The 25,156-nt window shown below is 59.1% G+C and overlaps 3 protein-coding genes across 7 annotated transcripts in view; all 3 read right to left on the bottom strand.

The window, feature by feature from the left end:
- Nucleotides 1-479: 479 nt before the first annotated feature.
- Mbd3 (methyl-CpG binding domain protein 3) lies at nt 480-9,469 on the bottom strand. 5 transcript variants are annotated; one of them, XM_077109749.1, is made up of 7 exons: nt 9,251-9,469; nt 4,904-5,063; nt 4,585-4,722; nt 3,593-3,683; nt 2,979-3,156; nt 2,111-2,311; nt 480-1,874 (listed from the first exon to the last, which is right to left on the bottom strand). In XM_077109749.1, the coding sequence occupies exons 1-6, from the start codon at nt 9,358-9,360 to the stop codon at nt 2,116-2,118; spliced, it is 873 nt and encodes a 290-aa protein (XP_076965864.1). In that variant the 5' UTR covers nt 9,361-9,469; the 3' UTR covers nt 480-1,874; nt 2,111-2,115. The 5 variants fall into 5 exon arrangements, with proteins under 5 accessions (XP_076965864.1, XP_076965863.1, XP_076965865.1 ...); XM_077109748.1 differs by having other exon boundaries at nt 480-2,311; XM_077109750.1 differs by having other exon boundaries at nt 480-2,311; nt 9,347-9,469.
- Nucleotides 9,470-12,192: 2,723 nt separating this feature from the next.
- Nucleotides 12,193-16,081, bottom strand: Uqcr11 (ubiquinol-cytochrome c reductase, complex III subunit XI). The gene is made up of 3 exons (XM_077109747.1): nt 15,954-16,081; nt 12,923-13,071; nt 12,193-12,440 (listed from the first exon to the last, which is right to left on the bottom strand). The coding sequence occupies exons 1-2, from the start codon at nt 16,001-16,003 to the stop codon at nt 12,951-12,953; spliced, it is 171 nt and encodes a 56-aa protein (XP_076965862.1). The 5' UTR covers nt 16,004-16,081; the 3' UTR covers nt 12,193-12,440; nt 12,923-12,950.
- Nucleotides 16,082-19,958: 3,877 nt separating this feature from the next.
- The window catches only part of LOC143387076 (transcription factor E2-alpha), a 30,120-nt gene continuing 24,922 nt past the window's right edge, over nt 19,959-25,156 (bottom strand). Inside the window, 3 exon segments of the mRNA XM_077109746.1 lie at nt 19,959-20,670; nt 23,122-23,422; nt 23,425-23,663. Coding sequence (XP_076965861.1) covers nt 20,528-20,670; nt 23,122-23,422; nt 23,425-23,663 — 683 coding nt within the window. The 3' untranslated portion in view covers nt 19,959-20,527.

Genomic DNA, 25,156 nt, shown 5'->3' with positions numbered 1-25,156 from the left:
CATCAGGGCCCTCTCCACAGCTCCTCCGGCCTGAAGGTCCTCCCCCTGCAGATGCCTTTGTGGCAACTCCCTGCTGTTTCTTAGTGTTTGTCCTCTTAGGGGGACTCAACTCAGGTCCTCATGCGTGCTGGGTGAGTGCTCTGCCACTAGCCCCAGCCCCTACATTTTTAGAAGTATTTTTTCAGTCGTAGTTGGACACAACACCTTATTTTTATGTGGTGCTGAGAATCGAACCCAGCGTCTCGCACGTGCCAGGCGAGCGCTCTACCGCTGAGCCCAGCCCGACTTCCTGCTTTATATGCCACTGTTATCCCTGGGTCCCAGGTGTTGGCAGGGTTGGGGGCCCTGCTGAGCCCCACTGCCTCCCTCTCATCATCGACTGACAGGTGTTAGTCCAGGGACCCTGGCCCTGCCTAGACAGGCTCACACCCCAAGGGCATGGAGAAGTCCTGGACCCTCAAAACCAACACAAGCCTCCATCACGTTCTTGGAAGTGTCTTTATTCAGGTACAGTGCCCACTGCAGCTGTGTCCCCTACCAGGCAGGACCTCTGGCCTCAGGGTCACAGCAAGCACTGAAGCCATCATCCTCACAAGAACCCAGTGCCAGGAAGAGGAGCTGGCCCCACAGGAGCTCCCCTGGCAGCCTCGTGGGAGACTGGCCCCGTCTGGCAGCCCAGGGAGTGAGCAGTCTTCCTGTGCCAAGGGTTTGTGCTTTAAAAGGTGACAGCATCAACCTGGCACCCCAGGCCATGGCCCTGGGGGCAAGGGGGACAATGCGGGTCTAACAGTGACCTTAGCAGGGGATCCCACGAATTAAGGGGTCCCTTCTTCGGCCATCATGCCAGGCTCAGCCCCCAACTGCCAGGGGTAGTGCTGGCTGAGCCCCAGGGGGAGCCAAGAAGGTGCTGCCCTCCCTCTTGTCCAGCCTGAGAGTGACCACATCCTGGCTGTGGCAGTCTGGGGAGCCAAAGGACAACCGGTGCTGTGAGCATGAGGACGACGGAGGAAGAAGCGGGGCCTAACTGGGCCTGGGCACCTCCAAGTCACAGCAGGGGTGGCGGGGGTGTCCGAGCAGCGGCCATTCCCTTTGCCACTGTGCCACCACATTACTCTCAGAGGTGGCTATTGTGGGGGCCACACCCAAAGGGCCAGCTCATTTCTCTGCAGCTGGACTAGGGCTCTCCCTGGCACAGCAGGGGAACCTGGGTGTAGCCTGGGTGCTGCCAAGCACCTGCACCGAGGCAGGGCAGCGGGTTTCAGAAAGCTGTCCCCATCACCTCTGCTGGTGGCCAAACAAAGGGTCAAACAGCCAAGTTCCAGCCCCATTTGTATCATCGATTTATTGAGGGAAGTGACCTCCTAGGTGGCTGCTGGCTCTTGGATGCCCTCACTGGGGTCCCCAGCTCTACCCAGCTGGGTGGCAGCACAGGACCATGGTCACGAGGCTGGCCCAGAGCAGTGCTGCTCACACTGCACTGAAAGGAGGTGAAGCTGTGTTTCTGGGATATTTCCCTGGCTCCTGGACATGGTGACTGAAAGACCTCTGTGTGTCCAGCTCCAGGGCACCGAGGGACGGGCGAGTCTGCTGGCACCTCTCCCCCGTGGAGGAGCTCGGGGCAGGGACCACGGGGACAGGCCCGAGTCCACACACAGGGCCCTAGGCCCCCAGAGAAGAGCCAGTGTGGAGGGTCCACCAGGCAGGGCTGCCCTCAGGCGCCCCGTGTTGAGGCCCAGGGGAGGAGGGGCTGCCCTCCTCCCAGACTGGGCCTGCTTGCTGAGCCTGGTCCCCAGTGTGGCCCAGGACCAAGTCTGTAGGTGGCCGTGTAGAGGCGAACTGGTGGCCCTGCAGCACAGGGCTCTTAGGCAGGGCGTCTGCAAAGGATGGGGAGGGGACGCCGTCAGCAAGGTGACTTGGGACAGGGACCTAGGCTCTTCCAGAACACGAGCTGGCCTGGTGAGGCCTGCTCCCAGCACAGAGCTGGGGGCTTCTGGGCAGCTGCCCTTTCCCAGCCGCCACCTGCACACCAGGCTGGGGTGCTCTTCCACTGACCCCATTTGCCAGCCAGCCTGTGGCCTCAGGTCCCAGACCCTGGCCTCGTGGTGGGCACCTGCTCTAGACTCGCTCCAGCTCCTGGTCTGGCTCTGGCTCCTCCTCCTCGTCCTCCTCCTCATCATCCTCGTCATCCACACAGGCCTTGTCCAGTGGCGCCTCACCATCCCGGGCCAGCTCCTCCACGTGGGCCAGCATGTCGGCCATCAGTGCCTCCTCCAGCCGCTTCCGCACCTGCTGCACCAGCTCCTCCTGCTTCCTGGGGACACAAATGCTGGCCAGGGGAGGGTGTGGGCACGTCCAGCCCCAGCACCTCTCGCCCTCCCTGCTATGCACAGAGCACCCTGCCATGGGGAGACTTGGGCTCCTCATCTGCCTCTGCACACCGAGGAGCTACACGCCGGCTACCCTGGGCTTCCCCCTGCTGGCTTGAGCCTGCCCCGCCTGCCACCTCACAGCAGCTGCTGCCACCACTGCCCTGCGCCCCGCAGCTCCTTCTGACCAGCAAGAGCATCAGCACCACCAGCGGTGCTGCCCACCCACTGTGCTCCTCCTCCTTCACCCCAGGTGTTTCCTTTATGGTCACTTAGCAGTGACCAGTGTCCAGCCATGATGCTAGATAAGCGCCCCAGCTCCCTGTGCCAGGCTCAGACAATGCCCGATCCAGGAGGCCGCCCTTTCTCTGCCCTTGCTTCTGACACCGCAGCTGTGAAGCCGGCAACCAGGTCCCCTCGCTTCCTCCACAGGCCCCTGCCTGGCCTACACCCAGGATTCCAACACTCTGCACCTTGCTGTGGCCACTTCTGTTCTAAAACTCTGGTAATGTCAGCAGAAATGTCTAAGTTTTGGGGAAACTGGAAATGCACAGGTGCTGGGGGCATGGCCCCTGAGAGACAGGTGCAGTAGGGACAAGGGCCACCAGCTACCTGATGTCCTCGTCAGTCACCATGAATGCTTTGCACAGGGGTTGCGTGGTGTTCAGCCACACACCAGGGTTCTTCTCCACGGCGGCTGAGAGCTGCCCCGTGATGGGCATGGTGCTGGTGTGCAGGGCGCTGGCGATGGCTGACAGCAGGGTCTCATCCGTACAGCCTGGGCCCACCCCTAACAGGTGAAGAGGAAACAGCCCGGGCAGGGTGGGGTCACAGGGCTGCTTGCTCAGCACCCAGATGGGGGCTCTGCCTTTCTCCAGCCTTGGCTCTCCTCCCACACTCCCTCACCTGGGCACCATGCCTTTCACAACAGGAAGAATGCAAGCCTAGCACACTGCTGAGCAGCGTGTCAGAGACTTCAAAATGCAGGAGCAAACCCAGACATCCCTGCAGACCTTTTGGTCACTGTTTATGGAGCTGGGGGTGGACCCCAGGGCCTTGAGCATGGCAGGTAAGGGCTCTACCACTGAGCCACATCCCAGCCTTCGGCAAGTTCTTGAGACACCTGGAGGCAAGCAGTGTCCCCCGGGGTGCTCCAGAGATCAGAGGAGACAGCCTCCACGGCCACGTGACGGGCAACAGAAGCGGAGGGCTGGGGCTCTGCTCACCCTGCAGGCCTTTGGGCAGGTCCATGGTCCTGACAAGCTCTTCTGCGATGTCAAAGGCACTCAGGCCGCTCAGCTTCTTCTCCCAGAACAGCTGCCCAGGTGGACAGGACAGACAGGTCAGCCAGGCCACGGGGGTGGGGGGTGGGGGAATGTGAAGGATGGGGAGTGCTGAAGTGGGGGACAGGACACACCAAGCCAGGCAGGGCCAGGGGTTCCCATGACCTCCTCGGGTCACTGGGCCCCTGGGCATCTCCCCTGTCTGCACCAGGCGCCTACCCTGCCCAGACCCCCAACGGGCATTTGTAAGTAAGTACTCAAGATAGAAAGGCTTTCTTTTTTGCTGTTGTGGCTTTTCTGGCTACAGAACCCAGGGTGCTCTACCACTGAGTTATTCCCCAGCCCCCCTGTATTTTCTATTTCGAGCTAGGCTTTCGCTAAATTGCCTTGAAACAGCTTCATCTTCTCTCAGCCTGTGGAGTGGCTGGGACCACAGGCAGCTGTGGCCCCTGGCTTGGTTCTGTTTTTTTTTTCTAATGTACCAGGGACCGAATCCAGACCTTTTTATTTACTTTCAAAATTCTGAGTCTGTGCAAGCCTCTGGCCCTCCCTGATTAGTTGCTAGGGCCTCACTAAATTGCTGAGGCTGGCCTTGAACTTGAACCCTCCGGCCCCAGCCTCCCCAGTCAGTAGCTGGGATTACAGGCGTGTGCTGCCAGGCCCACCTGGGTCCTGCTTTTTAAAAAGCAGATTAGAAAGCCATTTATGTAGCATGCTGTTCTTTTGTAGTGCCAGGCTCCGAAGCCAGGACCTAGAGCAGCTGAGCAAGTTCTGCCATTGAGCTATGGTGCCCACAAACTGAGCGATCTATTTCGGAACAGAGAAGCAGAAGGGAAGGCCGCACATGGGGAGCCAGTTCCTGCAGAGCAAGGCTCTGGGAAGCAGTGCGGCACTCCCAAGGAAGGCTCCCTTTAAAAGTGGGAACCACGGCTCACCTGCCGGGGCTGGTCCACAGCCTTCTGTGGGTCGCTCTTCACCTTGTTGCTGGGGTGGTTGGTGATCTTGGTCACAGGCTGCTTAAAGATGGACGCTGTCTGCCGCACAGGCAGCGCTGTGTTCAGGTCGGGCTTGCCCTGCCAGAACAAGGTACTCCAGCAGGGTGGCCGGCTGGGCTCCATAGGCTGCCTGCGGCCATGCCCACCATGGCCAGCTTGGGGGTGGGCTCAGGCCCCTCTCCAGGGGCCACCTCTGTGCCATGTGGCCGCCTGTCCCGGCAGCACCTTCCCCAGTGGCGCTGGCACCACCCCGACTCACCTTGACCTGGTTGGAGGAGTCGTAGCGCACGCGTTGGCGGCTCTTGTTCATCTTGCTCATCAGCATCTTGCCAGTGCGGAAGTCAAAGGTGCTCAGGTCCATGGAGCCCCCCAGGTAGCGCGCCAGCTGGGGCTTGCTGCGGAACTTCTTCCCACTAGGGCTGCGGGCAGAGGCGGGTCGGCGCAGGCCTCTGGGCCTGCGGACCCAGCTAGACCACCAGGAAGCCCTTCGGAGACCCTCCCACCCCCAGGGTGGAGGGCAGCTGCTGGACAGTCACCACGACTTCCGACGTCCTGCACTTGGTTCACAAGGAGACCAGCCTGAGCAGCATCCCTGGGAGCTGGCTCCTTTGGGTGGTTACCTGGTGGGAGGCTGTGCAGGGTGCCCTGCTCACTCCAGGACACCCACCTATGGAGTCAAGCAGCTGTTTTGTTGTTGTTCTGTACCACTGGGACTGAACCCAGGGGGTGCTCTTCACTGACTTACACACCCACCCTTTATTTTGAGGCAGGTTCTGAATAGCTGAGGCTGGCTGAAAGCTTGCAGGATCTTCCTGCCTCAGCCTCCTGAGCGGCCACAATTACAGGCATGTACCACCACCTGAGTGCTCTGCATGCCACCTGCCACCACCCTACAGAACACCTACTGCAGAGCCAGCATAATCAGCAGGCAGCATGGAGAATCTGGCTGCTCCTCAAATGACCCAGCCACTCACTCCTGGACCTGGTGTGAAAACATGTTCACATGGAGATTTCTCGGGAATGCCCAGAGCAGCATGACTCAATGCCCAAGGGCAGGAACAGCCCCAGTGTCTGAATGGACGGTCAGACACACACCTGCAATGTGGATGGACCTGAGGACCTCATGCTCAGTGAGAACCAGACACACACACACACATAAGGCCACACAGTGTGTGACTCCAGTGACAGGGAACATCCAGAACAGGGGAGTCCAGACATGATGTGGCTTCTCGAGTATTGGGGAGGGAATGGGTGACTACTGTGGAGGTTGGCTTCCTGTTGTGGTGATGGAAATGTAACTAGTTAACGCTCATGGTTGCAGAGCATCATGGTTAAACACCACCGAAGTGTGCACTGACCTGGATGTTTGAACTATGTGGCATGTGCTAACTTCAAAAAGTCATTAAAAAGTTGTAAGAGCATGTGTGGTGTCACTAGGACAGATGTTCAAGCACAAAACTTATACGAACTCAGTAAATAGCGCTTGTTAATAATTTAGTCTGAAGGCCAGGAAGTACCTGCTTAGCATGCATGAGGGTCTAGGTTCCATCCCCAACCCCAAGAGGAAGAGGGGAAAAAACTGTTTCTCCAGGAGAAAGTTTAAGGTCAGTCTCAGCAACTTTTCAAAACTATCTCAAAATAAATAGATAAAAAGGGCTCTGGACATGCACCTCAGTGATAGAGCACCCTCAGTTCATTCTCTGTGTGTGTGTTTTGTAGCTGAGATCAGTGGGGGCTCAACTGTGTCCTTCTCCCCTGTGAACTTCTAGGACAGGATCCTGACCTAGCCCTGGGTATATGCCAGAAATCAGGACGGCTCACGGTCCAGTCCAGCCAAGAGGAAACCCAACCCTGCAATCGTGGAGGGAGACTCAGCTGCCCTCTGGCACAGCAGCCCCCAGCCCAGTGTCACGAGACACTGGCCAATACACAGATCCTGGGAAGGTATGTTTTGCACTCGCAGTGAAACGGGATGGTGCACAAGGACCTGGTGGGGCTGGGACACATATTCCAGAACCAGGCACCAGGGAGGGCACTGGGGCACAGAGAACCTGTAAGGGATAGAGGACTCCAGAGGTTCACTTCTGCAATTATGGTGTGGACTGATGTCAAAACTGAGTGCACATGTCCAGGCTTTATACAGAAGCTGAGGCCCTGACTGGTCCCAGACACAGCCACAGAGAAGAGACCCCAGGAAACGCTTGCCCACAGTCCTTTCCTCCACGTGCCCTACCTTCAAGAGACCGAGAACAGGAAAAATATAGACACAGAACTCAGCCTAGTGGTTGCTTACAGGGCTTGGTACAGCTAGGGGCTCAGGGCAATCAAGTTACAATGGTCAAGGGTTTCCTTCAGCAGTGATGAAAATCCTAGAACTGAGTCTGGTCATGGCCACACGTCTGAAAACACGAGAACACACTAGAGCGCCACTGACTTACACAGTGGGTGGACGGTACAGCACGTGAACCACGTCTTGTTAAGCTGAGAATGAACTGCAAGTAGACAGCGTGGCAGCTGCTCAACTCTGATTGTACAAAACTACCACGTATACAGATTAAGAATAACTTATAAATATGAATGGTATCAAGTTTTTGAAAAAGATTATGCATATCTGTATTGACACAGAAAGATGTGCCTGGTTTTTTATTGGAAAAAAATAGTGAACAGATTTAATAAAACCAGATTTATGGGATAAAAATGAGCACAGAAGCTTGAGCTCTCTTATGCCAAGACTGAAGACAGCAGGCAGGCCAAACCCCAAGACTGAAGTCCAGGGTAAGGAGTACCCCAAACCTGCACCTTGGAGGGCAGCTCTGGAATGGTCAACTTAATTTCCTACAGCTAGATCCCTACATCTAGAGGACCTCAGAGGGACCCCAGCTGACCCCTAAGAAGCTTCAGGGTAGATGGGAATAAGGTGTGATGTGATCAGTCTCACAACCTGACTTTGGTTCAGCTCCTGAACTATAGCCAGCCCTCAGGTTCTGGGGCCTTGCCTAGGTATCTCCTGTTCCCCTGTCATTTCCTCAGGGGTTCCTCCAGGGCTCCCCCAGCACCCCATAGATCCCTGAAGCTCAGTGTGGAGTGGTGGCTGGTGCTCTGACACCAGAGGGATGGACCCACTCTGTGTGCCAGCTCAGCGGCCCGCCGCCCCAGCCCAGCAGCTGCTGCAGAGGTGTTAACCAAACAAAGGACCAGAGAGTCAGACACAGACCAGAGTACCAGTGTTCTTGGAGAATCCTGGCCTGAAGCCTCTTCACAGGCCCAAAAAAACAGAACCCCAGGAATTTCAGCTTTCTAAAGAATTGAGGTGGGGGGATGAAGTCACAGGAGAGGGGACAAGGGAAATACACAGTGTCCCTAAGAGGGACTGCTAGCAGCCCCATCATTCAACCTTTCGGGGCTGACAGTCACACCTTCCCTTGCTGTCCCTACACTTTTTTGAAATCAGAATCTAAATATATCCCGATCCAAACACAAGCCACCCCTGACTCTACAGCCCAAACAGTGGACAGGAAAGAACCACAGTGCTCAGCTGATGAAGGGCTGGCTGGTCCTGGCTCCACACCTGCTCACCCATGCATTCGGAGCTGCACCCCCAGCACACAGGCTGGCATTCTGCAGATGGCAGGAACCCCAACACACTGAAGGGGCAATTAAAAAGTGTTGCAGAATCAAAAGCATCTTCCAGGCTAGGGCTGTACCTCAGTAACAGAGGGTTTGCCTACCATGCGGGAGCCCCTGGAGTAGAGCCCCAGCACCAAAAAGAAAAAGGGGCATCTTTCAAAATTAGGAAGAAGAAACACAGTACGTGACAGCCTGTCTGAGCAGGGATACTAGCAGGTGACTGATTCTTTGTTCCACCAAAGGGGTCCTTGCTGCCTTTCCCAGTCAAGACCAGCTCCTCCTTCCAATCTAGGGTTGAGGGCTCTCAATAAAAAACACAGACCACCAGAAGCATCAACGCACTAGTCTTAAATGGGTTCCTAAGTAGCAGTAGCAGTTCTCAGGCCTGGGGGTACCCACAAGGGACAGCGGCCTTCAAACATTCCCAAAGGTGGGGGTCCCCCCTCAAAAGCAGGGAATCCCAGTCACCCTAGGGAACTCACTCCCAGGACTGAAACGGGCCCAGGACTGTGCATCTTGAAGCAGGTTAGCTCCAGTCCCCCGCAACCAGCACTGCTCCCTGAAATCCCGGCTTGGCCACCCGCCTCGGGCTCCGCGGGACCCGGGGAACACACCACGGGAGCCAGAGGGAGAGCCCAGCCCCCACCCCCACCCGCCTCCCAGCGCGTCTGGCCGCTGCCTGGCGCCCCTAGCCTAGAGCGCACGTTCCCCGCGGCAGCCAGTACAAAAGCTTCAGCCGCCGGGTGCTAGAGCGCCATGCGGCCGCGCGGCACACGGCGCACGCGCACTGAGCCGCGCATCCGCGGGCACGCACGCGCATTAGGCCGCCGTGCGCTAGGCGGGCGGGCACACAAGGTCTACGCACGCACGACGCACGCGCGCGGCCCAGGCCGCGGCCCAGGACAGGGGCGCCCAGGCCGCCGCAGAGACCGCTGGGAGGCGCCCGTTGGGGCCCTGCGCGGCCGGCGCGCTCATTCACCTATAGTAAAAGACATCCCTGTGGCCGGCCGACAGCCCCGACCTTCTGGGCACTTCTTCCCTCTCCCAGCCCTGCGGGAGCGCCGGGCACTCCCACCTCTTCCGCTCCATCGCGCCCGGCTCCTCGGCCCGCCTCCGGGCCCGCTGCCGCCGCCGCCGCGACCCCCGCTCGCCGCCGCCTCAGCTGCCTCCGCCGCCGCCACTTGCCGCGGCTGTTCCGGCCCGCAGGCCCCCGCCCTCCGCCCCCAGCCGGGCGCGCGCCGGCTTTGCCGCCCTCTCGGCCCCCTCCCCGCGCTCGCCAGCCCCCGCTCGGGGGGCCGCTCCGCCCACCCGCCCGCGGGGCTCGACTGCGCAGCCGCGGCGTAGCCCCCGCCCCGTGGAGGCGAGGCCGATCGGTGCGCGGCTCGGCGCGGGGCCGCGTGTGCGCATGCGCTCTGGGCTCTCGGCCTCCACGCGCGTGTTGGTCTTCTGTCCCGAGCTTCGGAGCGCCTCGGTAGCGCGGCCGCTGAGGAGCCGCGGTGGCAGGCTCGTACCCTCCCCGCTCGGCCCTTCTCCACCCTCCAGACTCTTCACGAGTATCCAAGTCTTGCCAACGCTTTTTCGCGGTGCCGGGGCTCTAACCCTCGGGCTCCACCGCCGACGCAGTGCGCCTCTGAGCGCCCCTCCACCTGTCCCGTCATCTTGCCCAGAGGGGCCCAGGCCTGCGCGTGGGACCGTCTCCCATCCCCTGACCCACCCGACCAGGGGGATAGGAGGTGGAAGGGGTCGCTCTGGCTCGACGGGCGCCCAGGGGCAGGTGTTGGAAAATGGACTACCTTTCCCCCGCTGCAGCTGGTCTGCAGTCTCCCGGAGAAGGTCCCTGGTTCTAAGGAGCCAGATGGTGGCGTTGGGCCAACCCACAGCTCAAAAGACAAAATTAACACGGTTTAGCCTGAAGGTCTTAATTGGCTTCATGCGTGATTCCAGCACTGGGCAGCCCCTCCTTCTGTAAAAGAACAAGTGATCCCACGGGCTGAGCGCAGGCTGCAGACCAGGAAGGGCTGAAGCACGCGGAAACGCGGGACTGGTCGTTCAGAGCCTTGTCGCGCCCGCTTGAAGATTTGGCTGTTTTCTCTCCTGACCTCTGGGAAGATCGGAGTTTAGTTTTGGCTCCGTGGCCCTGAATCTTTTGAGCCTGACTCCATTTTGGTCTAAACTGTTGGGCCTCGAGTGTGCAGGAGTGCACTCTAAACCAGTGGCCTCCTATAAATTTTATTCACGAATAACCCAGGATGACCTACCACCTCCAGGTCCTTAACCCCATTTCCAGTCCCCTTTGCCGTGGAAGGTGCCGTGTCCACAGGTCCTGGGGTTGTGACTTGCACCAATTGTGGGGCATCATCCTACAAGACCTGAAAAAGCTATAACTGGACAGATGCACGTGGGAGGGGGTGGGAAGACAGATGGATGATGACAAGGACTTGAGTCCCACTCAGCCCCCTCTCCTCTACCCACAACAGCCCTTGCTCTGAAGAGTGCTGCCCTGGGGCAGATGGTGTCTCTCTCCCCACACCAGGAACTTGAGGGGTTCAATGCTCTGCAGCTCATTGGTGGCTCAAGACCCAGAGGCCCAGATCTGGAGAGGGGCCAGTGCTAGTGTGGAGACTGTCTATGCCGTGGACTGTGGTTGCCCACCCAGCACAGCACGTGGTGAGATGGGTAGCATGAGCCCTGTCAGCCTGCAGGGGAATGCTTTTCTTTGCCAAGTTGCTCACTCCAGGGCTGGGTCAGGGTGAGCAGAGGGTGGGACTGGAACACCTGTGTAAAGCATGGAAGTGGATGAGTGCTGGTGAGCAAGCAGAGCCATCCGAACCCTGCCCTTGGCTGGCAGGAGTGTGAGAGGGGGCAGTAGTGCTGGAGACCAGGGACTAGGAAACCTGGCAGCTCACTCCTAGGCACAGACCTAGGACCTGAAAGGAGAGGCTCACACAGGCTTGTGGGAAGTCTCACGGCAGCCAAAGGGCAGGAACAGCCCAAGTGTCCACCCACACCTGGAGCATCACTCAGGCATGTGGAGTTGCTGCACTGGGGACAGACCCCAAGGACACTGTGCTCAGTGGGAGAACTAGACACAAAAGGTCGCATTGCTGGGTGCAATGGCATGGTCCTGTCATCCCAGTGACTCAGGAGGATCTCAAGTTTGAGATCAGCCTGGGCAACTTCACCAGACGGTCTCAAAATAAAAAGGGCTGAGGATGTAGCTATTATGGTTTGGAGGTGAGGTGTTCACCAAAGCTCACATGAGACTGCAAGGTTTGGAGGAGAAATGATTGGGCTATAGCCCTGACCTAATCAGTGTATTGATCCCTGATGGGATTAACCGAGTGGGGGCTGGAGGAGGTGGGTCATTGGGGATGTGGCTATGAATCTGGAGTGGAGTCTCCCTGCTTCCTGACTACCATAATGTTCTGCCATACCCCGAGCCCCAAGGAATGGAGCTGGCCTTCTCTGGACTAATAACTCTTGAGAACTGTGAGCCCATAAACTTTTTCTCCTTTACAGTTGTTCCGGTCTGGCTGGAGCTAGGAAGTGATGGGAACGGTGGCAAGAGACTTCTGAGGTCAGGTTGTAAGAGGACAGTGGCTTCCTCCTGACTCTCCCTGAGGTTGCTCACCTTGGGGAGCCAGCACAGCACGCTGGAGGCCCACCTGGGAGGAGCTCTGGCTTCCCACCCGCAGCCACACAGCACACAGCCTGCAGGTGGCTCCTGCAGCCCCCACTAAGCTTCCAAGGGTAGCCTGGCCTGTGTCCTGACTGCAGTGGCAGCACCCTGGGCCAGACCCACCCAGACACATGGCCCTAAACTTGTCCAGGAGACTGTGTGTCTATTTGATGCCAATGAAGTTGTGGGTTCTCTGTCAGGCAGGGCAGTGGTAGAGGAACACATCGCACAGTACCAATCACTGAATATTTAAATATTTTAAGTACTCAGACAATTTCTGCCAGTCATTGGATAAGCCTCCTAGATTTGCAAAATTATGGAGTTGGAAGAAGCCCTGGTCAGGCAGGCCTCCGGGACTTCAGTCGGGGAACTGAGTCACAGCATGACCGAGACCCAGGCAGAGTAGTCCGCAGAGCAGGCTGATGACCCTCCAGCCATGAGGTGAGTCCTTGCATCCATCCTCTGGGCTTGGGCTGCTCTGGACATACACCTGGGGGTGGGGACAAGGCAGGGTGAGTGGCCAGGGACACCAGCCACCAGACACAGTGAAACGGAAGGTGGTTCTGGGCTTTATGGCCCAGGTTCATATTGGCTGCATAACCTTGGCACTCAGTCTGCATCTGTGACGTGGACCTGTGACACAGGACTATCACATGTGCAACAGGCCATGACAAAATCAAAGTGGTCAGCACAGTGGACACGAACAGCCCCTCCAGAAGTCCAGCCTAACTTCCCCATCTGTAAGTGGGGCCTCCCGCCCTGCCCCAGACTGGGCAGCCACTGCCCAGGTCCAGACTGCTGTTGAGTTCTGAGGGGCACCCCCACCCCCAGCTGGGCCACCAGGCAGAAGTGTCCAAGCTCTGCCCTTCTGCAGGCTCTCCAGGACAACCCCACTTCACCCTCCAGCAGCCACGTAGTCCACCCACCCAGTGCCACTAGGCTGAGGGTCTGAACACCCTGGCCATGACTCACCAGAGGGGTCCACGGAGGGCCAGCTGAGCTAGTCTTCCTTCTTGAACTTGCCGTTGATGTAAGGCACCCAGTCCAGAATCAGCCGCCAGTCTGTGGCCCACACCAGCCCCACAGTGCCCACAGCGCCCCACATGCTGGCTGTGGGCATCCTGTGAGAAGAGTGGCCATTAGGCCCTGCCTCAGACTCTCCCCTGGGACCAACCATGGGCACCTCTGACCCCAAGCCACCATCTGTCAAGCACCCCCATGGGCCAGCCTCTGCCCAGAGCTGGGGGCCCCCCAGGAGGGAGAGGAGGAAGACAAGCCTGGGTCCTCAAGAGCACCAGACCTGCTGCCTGCCAGCCATCAGGAGGCCTTGGCAGGGAGCAGCTCCCCTAGCCATGAGTGCGTCATGCCAAGGGCCATGCTGGAGCTGCAGAGAGAACTGTGCATCAGAGTGGCCCTGGGGACCCTTGCCTCATCGCCCCCCCCACCCTATCTGCTTTCACAGTGAGAGTCTACCTCAGGCATGTGCATGCGCTGCTGGGGATGGAGTCTGGGCCTCGCACACACCAGGAAGTGCTCAACACCAAGCAACCCTGGCACCCCAGACAAATCATAATTGTACACGTTTATGGGTAACAAGGTGCTGTATTGATGCACATGTACAGCATGGCAGGGTCAAACAAATGACACACAAGGGTTCATCTGGAGAATGCCGCTGCTGAAAACCAAGCTGGCAACCACCACGGCAACAGGTGCTTCTTGAAGGCAGGCACCTTGAGCAGGCAGCTGCTCACTCACTGGCCTGCATCTTAGCAGGCCTGAGGGAGACCCAATGATCTCAGCCACTGTTTCTCGGGGAGGGAGACCAAGCAACAGAGGGGGGAGTCGCTTCCCTGAGGACACACAGCCAGGGAGGTTCAGAGCCCTGGCATTCCAAGGACACACTCTGGGCCAGTGCAGCGTGTGCCTAAGGGTTCCCAGGGCCGTGCTTGTGTCCTGTGGCCTCTGAGAAGAGGAGGACTGTCGGCCAGACCCACATGCTCCTGCCCTCGTAGAACAGACCCAGGAGGCACTTCCAAGGAACAGAAGGTGTGAGGGTGCACCACTTCTGAGATTTCAGATGTAATAACCTGTGGCTTCACCATGAGTGCCCACACTCCCACACTGAGCGAGGCTGGCTCTCCAGTCACCTCCCAGAGGCCACCCGATCTGATTCCTGCCAGCAGCCACAGGGGAGAGCCTGGAAGACGGACTGCAGCAGCAGACCATCAGATGAGCAAGGGTTTGGCACAGCGGTGGCCGAGTGCCTGTCCTGCAGAGACTGCGCGACACTCAACACTGCCGTGAGAAGCAGCTGACCTTGGGAGCCATTTGTCACGCAGCAGTGGATAACTACAGCAGGTCTGTCCCATTGGTGGTCTGAACCCAAGTCCCATGTCTATGGGTCACACTAAGCCTCATGCCTGGGATGTCAGAGAGGGATGAACAGCCCACACATAGACACCCCTTGCCCCAGGCTGCCTCATTGAGACAACTCCGCCATTTAGGGCTCACAGCTCACTGTACATCTCAACAGAATCAGATTGCAGCAGCCATGGAACCTATCAGGGCCACGGAATGGTGGGACTCTTTCCTCCTCAGTGCAACTGTTATAATCATCACAGCAGCCTTTTTCTTTTGCTGAGTTGACTGGCTTCACTTAACCCTAGGTCCATGAACCTGACCTCCACAAGCAAGGAGGAAGGACACAAAGAAGATAGCCATGCTGACCATCCCGCAAATCCTCCTCCCCCTTCTCCAATCAACACATCAGGGCTTGGCGAGTGTGTGACTCAGTAACCAGAAATCCTCCATGTCCTGTGTTAGACACAACCCCTCCTGTGGACACCTGCTTCCTGGCCTCTCAAAGCCAAAGGCCAGTGAGACGGGCTGCAGCCCCTTCCTCCTCCACCTGACTATTTTAGATCTGCCTACACCACAGATCTTGTTTCTTTTACTGCACTGGGGATTAAACCCAGGGGTGCTCATCCACTGAGCTACATCTCGAGTCCTTATTTTTTATTTTGAGACAGGGTCTTCTCAAGTTGCTAAGGTTGGCCTCAAACCTCTGACACTCCTGCCTTAGCTTCCCAAGTCGCTGGGATCGCAGGTGTGTGCCACCGCGCCTGGCTTAGATCTCAATTCTTTTATTTATTTTTAAAAATTTTTAGTTGTAGAGATCTTTATTTTCATGCGGTGCTGAGGATTGAACCCAGCGCCCCACACATGCCACGCAGACGCTCTACCACTGAGCCACAACCCCAGCCCCTCTCAATTTTTTTTTTCCAATTCTTTACTTTTCCTTGCCGACCTAATAGAATGTCAGCACACAGTAGGTACTCAATAAATGCATACTGAGTGAACAAGACCGTGAAGGAGGCATGGTTGTCACTCTGACCAAACCCAAGAAATAGGACAGCTGTACCAAAGAGATGAAAGGCTGGGCCCTCAGCCTGATGCCAGGATGGCCTTCCAACACGCAGCAGTCTCAGCGGTCCAGCTGTTAAAGGCCCCAACACCCTGACAGGAAAGAACCCTTGCCTCTTAACACCCCAGCTGACTGCTGAGGCTGCTGGCCAAACGCTCAGCCCCATCCCGGCTCCCATGGGAGGCACCCCAACCCTGCCCACCTCCCACACGGGATCAGGGCTAGGTGCACTTGTGGGTTCCATGCATTATTAAAAAGCATCTAAAGGGCAGGAGGAAGCACGTCCGAGGCCAGCCCGGGAAACTTGGCAAGACCCTGTCTCAATAACACGCAAAAAGGGCTGGGGTGCGGCTCAGTGGTGGGGCGACTTGCCCCGCGTGCGCCAGGCCTTGGGGTCCAGCCACGGTGCCGAGAAAAGGAATACGCGCAGAATAAGGCGGTTTCCGCCCCGGGGCGCCGCGGGCGGGGGCAAGCGAGGCCGGCTGCGGCTCGGCCGCGGGCGGTCCACCCGTCCGGGGTCGGTTTGCCCTCGGCCGCCGACACGGCCAGGGTCCGGGCCCCGGCGGGCGGCGTCCTCACCAGTTCTTGGCCAGCTGGAGGTAGCGCGGGCCTAGGAACCTGGACAGCATCGCTACCACTCCGCACGCTCAGGGTCACCGTGTCCCACGGCGCGCATGCGCCAAGACCTGGCCGCCCTTCGCCCGACCGCTGCGCGCGCAGGCCCGGAAGGCATTCGCAGCCACTTCCGGGGAGCGTCGGTCGGTGGACCGCGGTGGGCGGGGCTTTAGACCCACGTGGCCGGGGGCGGTCGAGCTCGCCCGAGCGGTTGGGGTCCCTTCTGAGCAGCGACCTGCGGCTCCAGTGTGGCCTATAGCGGCCGAACGGTGACTCTGTGCCCCGCAGCATCTGCCTGTGACTTACAGCGACGGAGAAGACCCGACGGGGAAGAGGCGCGCCCAGGAGGGCGGGCACTGAACCCACTCGCAGGCGGGACTGTGGCCGAGTGGTCGTGCCTCCCAGAGCCCCAGTGGCGCATCCACTTGTTGCCTCGAGGCCCGAGGGAAGTCTTTCCGCAGGTTTTCTGTCTTTGTTGCGGAGGTGCGGAGTGAGCCTGAGCCCGTGCCTGCGAGGCAGCGCTCTCCGGCCGAGCCGCCCGCCCGCCCGCGGGTGTGGCTGGAGGGCGCTGGGAGCCTTCCTGCCCGCAGCCCAGGGAAGTCTCGGGCCCTCGCAGCGGAAGCCGGCCTGTGCTCCTCGTCGTCAGCCTCCGGCCTTGCGCCCCTGCCTCCAGTGGCCTCCAGAGCCCGGCCCGGCCAGGGGGCTCAGTAACCCCCGCCTTCTGGCCCCACCTCGTGCGCGCACACCCCCGAGGAAGGGGGAGCCGCCGCCGCCGCCGAACCTTGCTCTCGTCACCGAGCTCCGCCTCCTTCAGGAAGTCCACACCTGGACAGAATGGGAGGAAGGCTGGAGGACCGGCTCTCTGCCCCAGGCCAGCGTACCTAGGCCCTGCCACAGTGTGGACCTGACCGCCCTGGGTTTGGGGTGTTTAGGATCAGAAGCACTTGAACTGGACTGTGTCGGCTGCTGAGGTGTAGAGGCCGGCATGAGGCCTGTTGAGGGAACGGGGAGGGTGAGCAGGGGTCCGGCAGGACCCAGCAGTTCTTGAAGGCGGCCTCGCCCCTCCTGGCTCTGCTGAAGGAGGAAGCCTGAAGGCAGCAGTCTCACCCCAGAGGCAGTTCTGTCCCAAGAGGACTCCGGGCCATGTCTGGGGACACTGGTGGCTGTCACGATGGGGGTGTCCTGGCATGGAGTGAGTGGAGGCACGGACCTGCTCATCATCTTGCACTGCCCTTGACGCACCCCCGAGAAGAACCCAGTCCTGAGAAGAATGACCCTGCGCTCGTCCTAGTGATTTTCGTTTGCAACCTTGGATGCTCTCCAGCAAACGGGTCCCCGTCTCAGCGCCTCAGCGCGGCGTAAAGACAGGGCTCACTCGGTTCCCCGGCCGCTCCTGGCGCCACTCCTCCCTCTTAGAGGGCAGGAGGCCCCTGGGGCCACCCCTTCCGAGGGGTCGGGTCAAGTTCAGCGGTGAAGGGCACGGACAGCGGGAGCCCAGTAAGCAGCGGAAGGCGGAGGAGTCGCGCAGGGCCCAACAAGCTCCGCTACAGCCCCGCCTCCTTGAGCGGCTTTGCCTGTAGTGTGCAGGGGTCTAGTTCTGAAGAAGTGGTAAACGCCCCTCAGGGGCTTTAGGGAGCCTTGGAAGGTTTTAGCCGAGAAATGGCAAAGCCCACCTTTTCTTCCAGTACTGATGATTAAACCTGGAGACTCACACATGCTAGTCACTGAGCCACATTCCCAGCTTTTTATTTTGAGACAGGTCTTGTTAGGTAGCCAGGCTGATCTCAAATTTCCAATCCTGCCACAGCCTTCTGGGAACCAGGCGTGTGCCACCATGCCTGGAGCATGCCCACAGTTTGAGCAGCAGACAGGTCGAGGGTAGAGGCAGAGGGTCCCCCTGAGAAGCCAGCTGCAACAGTACAGGGAGACAGTTCTGCAACTGGCATCCTCAGCTCAGAGCCCCTCTGGGAGCCCAGCATCCGATACCAAATCTCCTTTCAAGTGCAGGTTCCCACCTCCCCTGCAGAGCTTTGGATGCAGCTGTTCCCTGAGGGGTCAGTGGTATACAAGCACTGGACCACTGGGCAAGCTGTTCTCTCTTGGGGTAGGCGTCAGGGGCACCAAGGGTTCAAGGCCAACCCTCCTGACCCCTTCTCCCCTGTTAGCACATCACACTGGACAGACTCAGGATGGCCAACATCAGAGGTGTTATAAACAGGGCTCCAAATCTACTCCAGACAGGATCCTTTAAAAATCTCAAATAATCTAGCCAACTGAGCCAAAAAACAATGCTTTTTGTGGTACTGGGCCCAGGGCAAGTGCTCTGCCACTGAGCTGTGTCCCCAGCCTGTTTTATTTTTTATTTTGAAATAGAGTCTTGCTAAATTCCACAGGATGACCTCCAGCCCTCCAACTTGGGATTCTCCTGCCTCAGCCTCCAGAGTAGCTGGGCTGCCAGGTACATGCCATGCCCGGCTATAAATGTTTTTCTTAAAAATATCTTAGTTGTTGATGGACCCCCACTTTATTCATTTATTTCTATGTGGTGCTGAGAATCAAACATGTACCTCACACATGCTAGGCAAGTGCTGTACCACTGAGCCACAATCCCAGCTCCTAAAAGTTTTTTAAAACCCAGTTGATCTGCCAGGTATTCTAGAAGTGCACACCTGTCGTCCCAGCAGCTTGCGGGACTGAGGCAGGAGGATGCAAGTTCAAAACCAGCCTTAGCAACTTGGTCTAAAAGGGCTGGGGCTGGGTGGTTGATCACACCTGGCTCCACACCTGGTATAGAAAAGCAGACCAAGCTCCCCCAAACAGAAACCCCAGTTATGCTGAGGCTCGCACCTGTAGCCGTGGACCTCCCCTCCCACCATGGTGTTTCCTCTCATGCTGAGCTAATCTCAGCTTGGAAATCGGATGAGACCTCAGGGTCTCCTGAGCCATTGCCCACTGGACCCATGGGCAGGACTAGAGGCAAATAAAGGGTAAACTGAGGCTGGCTTCCCATGAGGGAGCTCCCAAGTCACCAAGGTGCACGGGAGTTCCCAAAGCCAGGCCACTAGACCACCCCTGTGCCCTTGGGTCTCCAGGTCCCCAGCGGTCTCAGGAGCAATTGGGGGTACCCAGGATGCTGGTGTGCAGAATGTGGACAACTGGGTTCTAAAAGGGCTGTGTAGGAACAGGTTACCCCATGGTTGGACAAGTGACACGTCTGGGACTATGGGGGCTGAGATGCTGTTTTGGACCCAGGACAGTCCCATGCCAGCCAGGACCAACTGGTTTCCCCAGCTGTTGACAGGAGACCAAGAAACAGTGCATGGTGAGCCTGGGTGAGTGACCAGGAGGCAGGTGGGCCCCAGGGTGACTTTCTTGGGCACAGGAACCCTCCTGCGCCTCACTACACAGCATTGGGTTGAGGGCAGCTGGCGCAGGCATAGCATACTCCTGGATAAGCTCCGGCCATCTGTCCACACCAGGGTGGCCATTTGTAATATGGCCAAGGGCCAGAGTGGGGAGGGAGCTTGTCCTGTTCCAGACTCCCAGGCAGCAGCCCCTCTGCCAATCCAGAGAACAAGCTGTGGCTGCCAACACCATCCTCCTGGGCTGTGGCCTCCATGCAAGATGTCATTAGTCCCCAAGAACCCCGTTTCAAGCTGGGGACATGGCTCAGTTGCATGTACATAGATATGGGCTTGCACGCATAAGGCTCTGGGTCCAACCCCAGCACCCCCCACATAGAATCCCTTATTTTAAAGATGTGCTGGGTCCCCAGGGAGACAACACAGAACCTTGGGGATAAGGCAGGTGGGGAGAGCCAGGTTGAGCCACCCTGAGGAAGAGAGGTGGAGGGAGCCCTGCTGAGCACAGCTGCCAGAGGGTGTGGGGAGGTGAACCGCAGGTCGACGCTGGTCTTGATAGGACTTTTAATAATCTGGTTGATCATGAAAGGCACTGCTCACGTCTAGAAACAGCGAGACAAGACTTTTATACCAAAAAAAAAAAAAAAAAAAAAAATGCTTACAAAACATATGCAAAAAAAAAAAAAAAAGCTTAAAAAAAAAAGACAGAAGGCATTCTCCTTACTAATTTTCTTCTACATTAAAAAAATCTCATAACTAATGTTCTTTTTTATTTTCCTTAAAAAAAATATTATGCTTAGGCACGATTTGCTGGTGGCTTCTGAAGAACAAGCCAGGTTTGCACAGCATCACCCTCAACGGAGTGGAGTTTCGGTTCTTCCACGTTTTACATAGTTAAGGCATAATTTTCTTCTTTCTGACAAAGTGTATTTTGTTGCTTGCTTTCTGGTCTCGCTCAAGCCCCCCACCGATGCTCCTGTGGCCCGTCAGGGAGCCAAGATGGATTTCCGGATCTGCAGCAGGGAGGTGGGCAGCCGGGGGTGGGGCAGGCAGGGCCACCAGGCATCCCCTTCAGAGCCCGGTGGGTGCTCCTGGCTCAAGGGTGGCAATGTTGCTCCATGCACCCCAAACCTAGAGTAGGAGAGTGAGCTGGTCCCTCGTCCAGCGGGGCCATCCTCACATGTGCCCGGCAGGGTTGTGGGCCTCGCTCAAGCCAGGGTGGGCGCCTGAGAGCACCATCTGGGGGTCTCCGACAACGCCTGACACCTTCTCCTCCTCTCGCCGCTTCAGGCAAGCCGCCTTGGGGTTCAGGTTCCGCTCTGGGGAGAGGGAGAGGGCTGTGGGAAGAGGGTCCCCAGAGGGCCGCGAGCACTGCAGGGGTGGGCAGGGCCTGCACGCCTCTGTCTCCTGGGTGAGAGGGCTGTCAGGGGTGCAGGGGCTGCCGAGACCAGGAGTCCAGGTGTCAGGGACGGCAGGGTCCTGCTGTGGCCACAGGAGGGCCGTGGGCTCAGACCTGCCCAGGACCCAGGTCTGCAGGGGGGGAGGCCGGCCTGGGATCCTACCTCGCACCTGCTGCTCCAGGCCCAGGATGACCTGCACGGCCTGCTGCAGGATGAGCAGCTTGGTCTGCGCCTTGTCCGACTTGAGGTGCAGCTGGCACATGCGCCCCAGCTCCCGGAAGGCCTCGTTAATGTCCCGCACACGCACCCGCTCCCGCGCGTTATTGGCCATGCGCCTCTCCCGGTCCCTCAGATCCTTCTCCTCCAAGGACAGCACCTCTTCTGTACTGCTGGGTCACAGCACCGGGGCCTCTATTAGTGTCCAGCCTGGGCAGGCCGGGTAGGGCCAGATGTGGAGAGGGTGCAGCTGGCTGTGTGTGTGCGTGCAGGCCAGTGCTGGCCTAGCGCAGGTGACATCTGGTGTTGGCAGAGGGCAGGCGAAGACTATTGGTGCACAGCTGTGAGGGTGACGATGTTCGTGTGGTAACAGCTAGTGTGGGACGGCATGTGGGTGATGGCTGGTAGTGGTGGTGGACAGTGTATTCACACCCACAGGGGTGTGACCTCGGAGGCTTGTGGCTGTGCCTCTCAGACCCAACTAGAGTCCAGGCTGTGTGTGGAGAAGGACCAAGGCCTGACTGTCCCCAGCTACCGACATGACGGGAGGCCCTGGCTTCCCAGCTGAGGACACTGAACCCGGGCTACTCCACCACCCCTCCTGGCCGCTCCTCCCAAGACCACGACCTTCCACAGGAGCAGTGCCTGCCGGGTGAGGTGCGCTAGCACACTTGGCCTGGCCAGCGGGTCAGGGCCAGGGGAAGCGAACAGTTCACCCTGAGATCCCCCCACTCCAAAGAGCCCCTGAAATGCGCGTGTTCCCTTGGTGGACTCTGGCTGCCCCAGGCTGGGCCGGAGGGGCCCTCAGCTCTGAGCCCTTCGAAGGAGCTGCCTCTGGGTGAAGCAGGAGTTCCAAGTTCCTGGGCCAGAGGGCACCAGGCTCAGCACCAGGCTCAGCACTGAGCCCCTCGCCATGCCAGAGTCTGGAGCAGACCAGATGACCACCTGCCAGGGTGCAGTCCTGGCCCAGACCCAACGCGCTGTGTGGTCTGGACCCAAGACCTCACTTCCCAGGCCTTGGTTTCCTTCTTAGGGCAGTGGGTGCCAATCACCCATGAACCCTGCTGCTCTGACTGGCTGAGACGACACAGAGGGAGGCGCGGCCCACTGACATCACAAGCAGGAGCCTGAATCTGACCAGGGCTCCTGGAGGGCCTTTCCTGCTCCTCTGGGGGAGGGCTGCCCTCCCTCACTCCCTGCCTCCTGGGGCCTGGGTGGATCCCTTGGGAGGCAGCGGCCTGGGGCCAGGACAAGCGCGCAGACCAAACTGAACCAGAGGCTGGCAAGCCCTGGCCCCTTTCTTCCCACAGGCCTGGCAGGCTTGGGGAGAGGAAAGGCTCTGGGCTGCAGCCACGGCCATCCTGGGGTTGGGCAGCAAGTGCGAGGTGAGGAGGGGCCACCAGTGGGGAGCAGAGGACGCAGGGCTGGGGTGGAGGAGACAGCAAGAGGCAGAGAGCAGAGAGGTGGGCTTGGGCAGGTGGGCAGGACGTGCACACCGCCATGGAGACGTGGAAACTCAGAGCTGAGGGGACAGTGGCCGGGCCGGGACTCTGGCTCCGGTCCAAGCGACAGTGCTGCAGGAAAGAAAGGGTTAACAGGGCCACGCAGGAGCAGAAGAGGTTAGGGAAGCAGCTGCCAGCAGCAGTGGGCACTGGGCCACTGGGAATGGGATGGGCCTTCACCTTCCTCACCCAGCCCTGGTGGCCGCCCCCCCTGCAGACAGGGAAACTGAGCCAGAGGAGTGGGGTCAAGGACTCATCTGCTTAAGCCAAATGGCCAAAAGTGGTTTAGATGCCAGCTTGGCCTCTGGGCTCCAGGGCACGCTGGCCCTGAGAGCTAGACTCTAGGCTTCCTGAGGAGGGGGTTGGGTGGGCTGTGGCCCCTGGGCTACGGAGACAGCCATGAGCAAAATACCCAGGTCTGCACGACCAGAGTCCAAGAGCCCGACCCTCCCATCCCAGGGCTGGACCCTGGGGTCAGCAGGGGAAGGTCCTTGCAGGGAACAGGGGGCTGGCTGCAAGGGGTGGCTCCAGGAAGCGAGAGTGGTTAGGAAGTCACTGCGAAGGGAGGGTTGGCGCCAGGAAGGGAGAGTGAGCAAGGGCGGAGCGCGGGAGGGGGCGGCGCGCTGGGCGCTGGTGGCCGCGCCCCACTGACCTCGCACTTGCTGCTCCAGGTTGAGGATGACCGACACGGCCTGGTGCAGGATGAGCAGTTTGGTCTGGGGCTTCTCACTGTTGAGGTGCAGCTGGCACATGCGCCCCAGCTCCTTAAATGCCTCATTGATGTCCCGGACCCGCAGCCGCTCGCGGGCGTTATTGGCCACCCGGCGCTCCTTCTCCCGCTCGGCCTTCTGCTCTGGGGGGAGAAGGTCGTCCTCGTCCTCGTCTGGGCTACGGGGGAGGGGGGCCGGGGGCCAAGGGAGACAGTGAGGAGGGGGCGGGCGTGGCCCGCGACCCTCGCGTGGACGGAGTGCGTGTGCGCTGCCGAGTGCGTGTGCGCTGCCGAGTGCGTGTGCGCGGAGCGTCCTGCGGGGGCGGCAAGGGGCGGGGCGGGCTGGCACCTGGTCCGCGTGCGGGGGCCCTTCAGCTCCTTCTTCTCCTCCTCCGAGTTGTCCGCCACCGAAGTGTTCTCTTCGTCCTCCTTCTCCTCGCGCTTGATCTCGCCGGTGACCACCGCAGCTCCTGCTCGCCCAAGTCCTGCAATAGGCCTGGCATCAAAGGCTGTGGCCCGGACAGCAGTGGCCGCCAAGACTACCTGACCAGCCCCTTTGACGCTCCTGTCATAGGTCTTTAATCTCAAGGAAAAACAACAGCGACAATGACAATGACCACCACCACAACAAAAAAACAGAAAACCGCGACACACCAACCACCCAGAGCTGGGCCTCTACCCACACCAGAGGCACCAGTTCCACCAGAACAGAGCCGCCTGGGGACGCGTGGCTTCAGGACTCTCAGGAGGGGGCAGGTGAACAGGTCCTGGGAATCCTGGAGCCGCGGCCAGCTCAGTGGTGGAGCGCTTGCCCAGCACGCGAGGCCCTGGGGCATAGCCCTAGCATCCTAACCCACAAAAAGCCAACTAAAGAGCTTTTTTGGGGAGGAAATCATTATTTAACAAAAAACAGGGGGAGGCACTTCAGGGATTTCAGGCCGTCCTTGCAGAGGCCACTGGTAAGAGCTGAGCTGCCAGAGCACACCAGAAGGGCTCCTCCAACAGCATCAGCAGTCAGGGGCAGGGCGCAGGGCGGAGGGCGCAGGCTGACAGCGGGGTTGGCAGTGCACCCGGTCCCACCCAGCACTGCAGGAATCCCCAAGCCCACACACTGACCGGGTACCCACGTTTAGAAACCTGTGTGTGAGGTCTTCCCGCCCGGCCGCTCTGGGCCTGAGCTCGTCTCCCTGCCTCAGATGCCCAGACAATGAGAAGACAGGCAGGCACCAGGGGACCCGGCTCAAAATGACCAGAATACACCAGAACGAAAGTTTCACAGGCAGACAACATGCATGACCTGATAGCCAGTAATGGACTGCTCTCCAAAACACGCAGAGCACCTCAGGTCAATGCAATGGGAGGACAAGTCCAGAAAACGGGGGCCCAGCCCAGACAGGGGCTCTGCAGGCAGAGCCGCCCTGTTCTCCCCTTCTGTGGAGCTGGGGTGGAACCCAGGCTGTGGACATGCGAGGCGAGCCCTCTGCCAGCTGAGCTGTGTCCCCAGCCCAGGGAGCCTCCTTCACCAAATCAAGAAACACCGTTCAACCTGGTGAGGCCAGAATGGAGCTGCACATTGGGACGTGCCGTGTATGGACAGGAGGCTGGCACCTGTTTGAAGAAGTGGACAGGCACGCCAGGAACCAGGTGCAGACCAAGCCTGTACGACACCAAGGCCACGGTGTTCAAACACTAGAGCAGCAGAGTGCCAGGTCTCAGGGCCTCCACCCTGGACTCTCCCTGAGATGCTGCAATTGAAATGGCAGCTGTGGAAATGTCCTGGGGTTCAAAAAACCCAGGGAGGGAAGGGACAGGACAGAACCCTGGGGAGGTGGGACTAAGGCCAGGGCTGCCCCAGCACTGTGGGCACACACCGGGTGGTTCTCTGGCCACGCCCGCGACATGGCCACCGGAGGGCGCCCCTGAATCCCAAGCAGGTCCAGTGCTGAACAGCCGCCCAGGTCCTCCCTTCCTGGGCCCC

The sequence above is a fragment of the Callospermophilus lateralis genome, chromosome 1 (genome assembly GCF_048772815.1).
Source record: "Callospermophilus lateralis isolate mCalLat2 chromosome 1, mCalLat2.hap1, whole genome shotgun sequence".
Classification (NCBI taxonomy): Eukaryota; Metazoa; Chordata; class Mammalia; order Rodentia; family Sciuridae; genus Callospermophilus; species Callospermophilus lateralis.
The sequence above is the reverse complement of the archived record's forward strand: the minus strand, read 5'-3'. Positions and strand labels throughout refer to the sequence as shown.